Source organism: Arachis hypogaea, chromosome 10, assembly GCF_003086295.3.
Source record: "Arachis hypogaea cultivar Tifrunner chromosome 10, arahy.Tifrunner.gnm2.J5K5, whole genome shotgun sequence".
NCBI lineage: Eukaryota > Viridiplantae > Streptophyta > Magnoliopsida > Fabales > Fabaceae > Arachis > Arachis hypogaea.
In genome coordinates, this window is record NC_092045.1 from 7,838,923 (window position 1) to 7,848,486 (window position 9,564).

At 30.8% G+C, this 9,564-nt stretch overlaps 1 protein-coding gene across 1 annotated transcript; it reads right to left on the minus strand.

Annotated features, from left to right (window-relative positions):
• Positions 1–3,617: 3,617 nt before the first annotated feature.
• Positions 3,618–5,236, minus strand: LOC140175456 (uncharacterized). The gene is made up of 3 exons (XM_072204005.1): positions 4,373–5,236; positions 4,036–4,182; positions 3,618–3,848 (listed from the first exon to the last, which is right to left on the minus strand). Exons 1-3 carry the CDS (start codon positions 5,234–5,236, stop codon positions 3,618–3,620), a joined length of 1,242 nt encoding a protein of 413 aa, XP_072060106.1.
• Positions 5,237–9,564: the final 4,328 nt, after the last annotated feature.

Below are 9,564 nucleotides of genomic sequence, written 5' to 3' on the forward strand. Positions count from 1 at the left end.
AGATTTGCTTTAATGCAACAAATGACCTTTCAACAGGCCCTCTGCTTGTTCTATAATCTCTTTATCATATTATTCTATTCTCTTTGAATCTTTACTCTGCTCTGATTACTCTTTTCTCTTTGTCTCTTTACTCTGCTCTGGTTCCTCTTTTCTCTATGTCTCTTTACTTTGCTCTGATTTCTCTGTTTAACATATGTATTTAAAGCTTATGTAAATTTCGGTATGAATAGTTATCCTGTCCCAAGTATAGGTTCATTAAATCTATACTGAAATAGTTTAACTTTTCATATTATACCTAACCTTAGGCGTAACTTAAGAACTAACTATGTTGCTCCTGGTTTGTTCTCTAGTCTGCTATTTTCTGTCATTAAAACCTTATAGATTTTTTCTTCGATTTTTATCTCTTCTTTAACTTTTTATCTTTACTTTGTCTTTGCCTCACTAATATGTTATTACCACTCTCTAAGTGCTTTATGAAGGTAATTATGAGATTCTATACTTAAAGTTGTCTTTCTAAAGCTTTTACGAAAAACTGCATTTTTCGTATTATTTTATTATTTTATTAAAATATTATTTTTAATTAAATATTATTATTTAATATTTTATTGTTATTTATTATTTTATTAATAAATTTTCAAAAATTACCTTACCTTTGCCTTTTAACCTTTAAAATTTACTTTTTACCACCCGTAACTTTCAATATTTCTACTTTAACCACCTTAACTTTTAGAAATTACAAAATAACCTCTCAAACAGCAAAATATTTACTTCCTTACCCTTTTTAAGATCTTAAGCCTGTTCTTCATTGTTCTTCACCACACTCAGTGTTCTTCGTGTTCTTCGTAAATTTTTCAAATTCTTTCTTTGTTTTTACCCGTTTTTCAATCTTTTCAGCAACCGATTTTTACCATAATTCAAAATAAAATTGCAGCCACTAAAGCCCCATCTTTTCCACATTATTTCAACACAAATTGAACCCCAATTTAAGGATTAGGGTTCGTTTTTCCAGCTGCACTCAAGAACATGTTTCATAACTTGAATATCATCAAATTTCATCAAAATTTCAACAAACTTTCACCAAGAATAACTCATATAAGCAATCAATTTCAAACATAACCAAACCATATCATAATCACACATCTCAAACACAATTAATCAAGATTAATTTCATCAAACACTACCTTGATTTGCTACTCCAAATCTGGTTACTCTTTGAAGTGTTCTTAAAGCACTTTTTCCTCCTAAAACACATCAAGAACAACTTTGAATCCATAAAACCTCAACAGACCAAACCTTAATCAACATGTTAGAAAGGGATTTCTCACCTTAGACATGCTGGGAATTGAATATTCTTGGCTCACAAGTCAAGCTAAGCAAGAGATCTAAGGAAGAACATCAAGAAAACACATGTTTTAAACATGCTTCCTTGAAAACCGAATTCAAAGGAGAAAAGGACAGCCATCTAACCTTATTCCCATCCTTAATAAGTTACATGGTTATGTAGAGGAAGAAGAGAGCATCATTTTGGTGTAATCGGAGTTTTGATTTGAGTTTTAGTTCAGAAGAAATCAAGCTTTGAAGATTTATGAACCAAGAACTTTCTTTCCTTTTTCTCTTGATGATTTTTGGCCACAATGAGCAAATAAGGCAGCCTTGGAGGTATTGAGGGGTGTAAGGTGAGTTGTGATTGGTTGGCTTGGAGGTGGGTTAAATAATATTACAATATCTCAGGTATATAACTACTAAAACTAGATGTATCGGAACACTTGTAAAAATATCTCTAAAAATTCTTTTCTGAGCTACTAGCATAAATGACACTAGTAACATATTTAATATGAGAATAGAACATATATGATGAGGCCTTAGCATTGCTAAAGTCATCAAAGAGTGTTGGTGTTAAGCTGCACCAGTAAACTGTGAACCCGGTTAAACCGATTTTCTGTTTTTAACCAAAATAGAGCAGGTAATATTATAATATCATTCAAGCAGCTTCTAATACTCATATAATGATAATATTATACTATTATCTCTCTTCTCTCATGAATCGAGTCTAGTTCTTCAAACTGAGACTATTTACGAAAACTAGAATCAAAACTCCTAACCGATACGGTTAAAAAACTAGGTTCATCGTGAATGCATTGTCGAGCTTGTCTCAAAAGAAGTCCTCGCTTAATGATGACATAATGACAATGAGGATTGAGATGCTTGATGATACAACAAAGGTGTTCCTTTTACTGATCTTCCGGAGAATTCCGTGCCTTCAGAAAAAATCTCGCGTACTCGAAAAACGGGGTTGTTACAACAGAGCTGCCATTGAGGGAAGATGAGATATTGTAATGTGCATAGCTCTGGAAAAACCATTTCCGAAATTTGTGCTGAGTAATGTCGGGAGCGGATAGACAACCGACACATGAGCTCATGACCTACAATAGAACCAGGGGTGCATCATACTTGTTTGCCACATCTTTTTTATGTGCATTCTGTATATGTGTGTGTTTTCTTTATTGTATTCTATTTTCTATATTCTCTGGTTGTTACTATTTTCTTGTAGTTCCTGTTTATTTGCTATTTCCTATATTTTTATATTCAAGTACTATTATTTGGTAATAATTAAAGAATTATCGAACTTAACTAACAACTTCGACCTACTAAGAATCCCAAGTTCTTACTCTTTTTCTCCCCTTTAAATGGAGCACCGGCAGTCAAGTAATAACGTATGATCGTTTGGAGGAGTGATAGATGATATCTTACATATTGATGGCATCAACTTGGATCAAAATTTTGAAGACTTAAGTGTTATTTCCTTGCTTTTGTAATCTAGAGGAATTAAGAGATGTCATATATATATATATATATATATATATATAGCTAGCTACTTTTACGGATGTCATAACTAAGTGATATAAACTAATGTGCGATGTAAATATGTGAAAGTTCCTGCTTTATTTGTGATTATATTTGATCTTATTTATGAACGTTCCTGCTTATCAAACCAAATGCATTTTCAAAAAATTATCCAGTAAAACAATTGCACTTTAACAATGAATCAAGCTCATATAATAAATATTAGTAATAAATATGGAAGCAAGTTAGTAACGCCTAACCTCTAGTATGATCATAACATACTAAAAATTGGGTTGTTACATTTCACCAATATTTTTATTGTGTTTTCAAAGTTTAGAATAATTTAATTTTGATCCAAATATTTTTAAAGATCTATAATTTTATTAATGTGTTAAAATTATCACGGATCAATATTTAATCAATCTTTTTAAACATTTCCTTGATTTATTATGCATACACCTTCGTCCAATCCAACAGCAACGGGATTGCGATGGTGTCATGATCACTAAAAAGAAAATACCTTTTTTTAATAGAAAACACCATGTTTCTTAATTCTTATACATTTTATTGAATAAAAATTACATTAGTGTAATTACTATGTCAATAAATTTTTAATGTAATGACAATTCACAACAAAGAAGTTACTTAATTACACAGATCAAATATATTCATGCACTCTATAAACTTCTCTCATCTTTGTTTGAAATTTTTACTATTTTTTTGAATTTTAAAACATAGAAAGGGTAAATTAACATTAGTAGTACTCAATAATTTTAAAAAGATTTTAGCAACTCTTCTGCCAAATAAACATAAAAATGCCCCATAAGTCCAGTAGTGTATTTGTTTTCATGTACAAATTCTATGGTTAAAATTTCACCATCTTTAATCTTCATAGAGCTTGGTTTTGGGTAGCACCCAGACGCTCCAACAGCATAACCTTCTTCATTTCCTGCCTCTTTTCCCGTTCCACTGATTGCCTTAATTTCACATAATATTCTTCCATCCTAAATTAAAAATAAAAAAAAAAACATATTTTAATAGTGACAGTTTTTTCAAAATTTAATTTCTAACGATGATGATGAATCATATTATTGTCTTTAAAAAACAAATTTAGGATAGATAGATAAATAAATATAATTGATTATGATGTGTAATTAATTGTAAATACTATGCAAGATAGTGATGGTATACCTCTCCATATAAAGTTGCATTAACAATTCCTGAATGTATGTGAGCCGTAGTATAAATGACATTACCACCTTTTTCCATTGGAACATTTGTTTTTTTTATATAGTACTGTTCTTCATTAGTCTTTTTCGGAGTTATGGAATACTCTACCTATATAATAAATAAAGAAATTTTTTTCATTATTTATTAGATAAGTAGATAAATGAACCAGTTATTAATACTAATCTATTTCATAATAAATATTACTTGACTAATCAAAATATATAGGATAATATATATTATTGTATGAAACATGTGAAGTATAAGTCTTAATATTTAATTAAAAAAAATTATCACTTACTGCACAATTATGAATTGGTTTTGATCCATTATATGTCACTTGATCAGTAACATCAAGAATATAAAACTTAAGAGGCACTTGGTGTTGATCCCATTCAACCCATGATATTGTATATTTAAGGGTAACATTTCTCTTTTGTTCTTTTTTGTATCCTTTTTGTAATTTACATTGAGATTTTTTCTCACAACAAAAAATTCCTCCTTTGTAATCACTACTAAACAATGATTTTCCGTCAACGCTTGTTGTGTTTTCCAAATCTTTACTTTTGACATTATAAAGATCACATCTGCATTGGGAACAACCTTTCTTATCTTCTGTACCACGTGTGTCAATAGCCAAAACATTAATAAACCATTTCTCCTCATCGTATTCCTTTGGAACATTCTCAGGATGCGTACCTACTTCTACTCTAAATGGATCTGGTAGCTCTACGCTAGTTTTTCGTGCATCACCTCCAAGACCCCAAGAAATTGAATTAACATAACCTTGACATACACCATCGTTTCTCCTAAAATACTTACCATAGGCAGGTTGACTTTTATTAGCATATTGTGACATTGTGATATTCTCAAAATATCTAAAAATGAAATAATGATGCAGGTAAGCCTCATACAATGGTATAGAGTTTCCGTGTTCATCAACTAGTTCAGCTCGTAAATTCTTAATTCCAATGTGGCCTCTTGGAAACTTAACATCGAAAAAATTTTTTCTGGTAATTTTTCCAGGTTCTAATACGAATTTTTTAGTATAAAAAGTAGCTGTCTTGATATGATTTGGACTCCCAAGTTCTCGTGAGAATATGATGCTCGATTGTATTATTATAACCGACAATGATAATATCACCATTTCACAAATAAACTTCATGTTGACCTGTATATGATTATGCTTATATGATTAGTAGTGAACAATAATGTCTGTAATGCTATTTATACATGTTAAACATATACAATAAACTAAGTAAACATATATAGCTTTCAGAAAGACATTGAAAATTTAGGAAATAGAACTTTTATTATAATATAAAAAAAGAATTAACACAACAGGACAAAAAGAGATGAAGGAGACTACCATGTTAAAAAGGATATTTGAAATTCACAAAAAATATAGAAAATAAATATTTATGAATATAAAAGTCTTGCATTTTCTGCTGCTTTTATAGTAGAATAATGATCTAATTTGCAAAGTAGACTGATGTCAATTTTTACAAACTTTTTGGTGGAGTTTGCAACCATTATTACATATTAAACTTATAAGAAACGGTTTTTCTTTCTTTAGTTATGTATCAATTCAATCCTATTTAAGAGTTTGTCTCGTAACAAACAAAAAAGTTTTGGTAACATTTTTTCTATTGAAATCTAATTTGTTACGTGTTTTATTTCTTTTGGTTGTTAAATCCTTTAAGCAAAAATCACAAAAGACATATTGATATAAGTTATACTTTTAGGTATAACGAGGTTAGAACCTAAATAAAGCTTAATATTTTACACAGTATCAAATATTTTATGATAATTTATTGCTTAAAATTTTATGCAATACCACGTGTATCAGTAGCCAAAATATTGATTAACCATTTTTCTTCATTGTACTCCTTTAGAACATCTTCAGGAAGCAGACTTATTTCTATTTTAAATAGATCTGGCAGTTTCTCTACTACTTGGAATGATAATATCACCATTACTTCACAAATAAACTTCATGTTGACTTGTAAATGATTATGCTTATATGATTAGTAGTGAATAATAATGTTTGTAGTTTTGTTTATACATGTTAAAGATATGCATATAAACTAAGTAAACATATATAGCTTTGAGGAAGACAAAATGAAAATTAAGAAATATAACTTAAATTAAAAGAGAAAAAAATAGAAAAAAAAATTAACACAACATGACAAAAAGAGATAAAGGGAACTACTATGTTGGAAAAAGATCTTTGAAATTTGTAAAAAAAATATAGATGATAAATATTTTTTTTAATTATGTATCAATGCAACCCTATTTAAGAGTTTATCTCATAACATTAAAAAAGTTTAGAGAACTTTTTTTGTTATTGTAATCTAATTTGTTTCGCTTTTTTTCGATTGTTAGATGCTTTTAGCAAGAATCATAAAAGATACATAGATATAAGTTATAATTTTTAGCTATAATGAGGTTAGCACCTAATAAAGCTTAAAATTTTTCATAGTGCCATACCTTTTATGATAATTTCTTGCTTAACTTATTTTTTTTATGTATTCTTGTAAAGCTAAAACTTTCAATATATGTATGAGAATTTGGTTTTTAAATGATAAATCTTACTTTTTAATTATTTTTTCCCTTTATTTTATTTTTAGGTGAAAGAATTTATGTTTGTGGTATCTTAATATGTTGTTGTCTATTCTTTTAATAATCAAGAGAGTAAAGCTTAGGAAAGAAAACTATACAAAAATTGTTTTAGAAAAAAAATAGCCCTTTAACATCAGTGAAAATTGAATAGAAATTAGTCAAATCACATTAGGAAGTGATTAATAACTAATTAAGGAATTTGAGTATATCCAAATTTGGTTATAACTCAGTGATTATCTCATCAATAATAAAATAAAAAATAAATTGAATGATTTTGTGCTCCAGAAGGAGAAAGAGCAATAAGTTTACTCCATACATTTTTTTGTATATATATATATATATGATAAATTTCTAAATTGAAATATGAAAATACAAGTGATAACAAGTTTGGCATCACAAATATTGAATAGAAAAATATGGAGAGGGAAGAACGCAAAAAGTGAGAGCTAGGTCAGATAAAGCGACAAAGGTAAGAGGTGGAAAGTACAAAGGAGACAGAGGGATTAAAATAAAGGAGAATGACAAGTTCACAAGAGAAAGTCACATGAAAGAAGGTTAGTAGGGGACGAGAGGAATGTAAAAAAAAACTAGAGTGGATTGAAAACTCTTACTATCCATGTGGATAACCTACTTGATGATATATCTAAAGGAATGCTCTTTAGGTTATTTGGAAGAATAGGAGGAGTAATGGATATTTATGTTTCTAGAAAAGTGATGAAAAGAGGTCAAAAGTCCTTTTACTTTTGTTTGCGTTGACTCAAAAGGAGGCCTTAATAGAGTGGTAGAAATCTGAATGGGAAACGATAAATGGAAAAAGAATTAAGCTGACAGAAGCTAGATTCGATAGAAGCAGGGAACATTGGATGGGGGAGGTTATGGCAGATATCGATAGAAGGATGCAAAGCGATATAGGTATACAATGTCTTTAAATGATCGGAGGATGGAGCATGTCCCAAAAATATGATATGGATAAAGTGAAGATGGTGATACCAAAGGAGAAAAGGATTATTGAAGTGGAGACCTCAAAGACACAAAATGATATCCTTAATAGGAGCAGTTTGAGCAAACATCTAGCCTATTATGTTCATCTCAGTGATGCATAGGATAAAAGAGGAGTACCAGGACCAAAGATAGTGAAATGTAGGGACTCAAGCCCGTATAAGTGTTTGTTGACATTAGAGAATAAAGATTTTAAGAATTAAGTTTCGGAGAATCCGCTCTTGCGTTCTTTTTTCAACGATCTCTGTCCTTAATAGGACTTAACATGGAGCCTGACTAGAAGAGTGTGGTTGAGTTGGTAGGATTCCTATTTATGTGTGGTCTCATGAAACATTCAAGAAGATTTGTAGGAGGTAGGGAAGGATGGTGATGTTGGATGACCTTACTAAAGCGGCTTGTTCATAAAGTATGGCAGGGATGTATAAGAATGGAAAGTACTAAATATAAAAGATGTAGCATTTGAGACTTTTGCGAAGGAATTTAGAAGGAAGTGTTTAGTCTCCAAGAAGTGTGAGACACCAGAATTTTGCACCGAAAGCCATGGTTGTTGAAGAAGGTAGTTGCTCAAAAGTGTAATAGACTATAATGGATGTAAAGGGCGATGGGTTTGAACATTGTATAAGACCCGATCTTCGACAATCTAATAATGCGTGTATGGGGAAGTGGTGATATTAATGCAGCTAGAAGTTTGGAGCATGAAAAGATTTGAAAGAAAGTTTTACAAAAGAGGCAGGGTATAATTTCCATGCGGTTATTTTTAGTGTGGCTAAAGAAAAAGAAGTGGTAAATAATATAGAGGCTAATGGACCTAGTTTGGGTTCATCCCAGCTTTTGATAATCTACTTGTTAGAAATAATGATTATGGGTTGGGGTTATGTCGTGGTCTAGCCCATGTTATGAAAGAACAAGATAAAGGAAAGTTTGAGATTGATTCAAAGTTGAGTGATTATGCGGATTGTGATATCATGGTGGATTCAGACTTTTCTTGCAACTTCCTCGAGGGTTCAGGTGATACGTGAGCATCTTGTCTATCTTTTCCTAGTGAATTTTCATTTAATTTGTTGAATTTAATTAAGAATTAATTATATTTTAACCACTATGGATGCTATTTTGAGTTTTGTATAATTTTATTTATTTTAGGTAGCATTCGGAGGGATTTGATGAAGTTTCTGCAGAGAAAAAGAAGAAACCAAAGAGATGACCAGCGAAGACCGACGCAGACGCATGGCTCACACGACCGCGCGGAATGGAGAAATTGCAATGACGCAAACGCATGGACTAGAATCTGCACAAATGACGCGAACGTGTGGACTAGAATCTGCACAAATGACGCGAGCGCGTGGACGACGCGGACGCGTCACATGCGCGATCTGCAATAATACAGAAAACGCTGGTTATGATTTCTGGGCTGTTTTTGACCCAGTTTCCAACCCAGAAAACACAGATTAGAAGCTGTAGAATGGAGAAATCAAGTGGTCCCCACCCATCAACTGAAGATTTGTTAATTAATTTGAATTTAAATTCAAATCTTATCTTTTAGGAAAAGATATTATTTTTAATTTTAGATTTTAAACCTATTAAGATTAGTAATAAATAGGAACTCTGTACATTTAGACAAGCACATAGATTATTTTACTAGAACGCTTATTTTTCTTCTCGGAACCATGAGCAACTAATCCTCCATTGTTAAGGTTAGGAGCTCTGTCTATTTTCATGGATTGATTCGTTTGATCTTTTTAATTTAATTCATGCCTTGATTTATATTTCAATAATTATTTTCGTTCTTTATTTTAGGAATATGGGCGGAACGGAAGTATGACCCATGTTCTAATTGAGTTCCTGTAAAACTTGGAAAAGCTCTTTACTTGAACA

Coding starts and splice junctions, on each gene's coding strand:
- LOC140175456 (XM_072204005.1), bottom strand. CDS start 5,236: ATGAAGTTTATTTGTGAAATGGTGATATTATCATTGTCGGTTATAATA. Junction 4,183..4,372: donor AACCAATTCATAATTGTGCA/GTAAGTGATAAT, acceptor TTTATTATATAG/GTAGAGTATTCCATAACTCC. Junction 3,849..4,035: donor ATGCAACTTTATATGGAGAG/GTATACCATCAC, acceptor TTTTTAATTTAG/GATGGAAGAATATTATGTGA.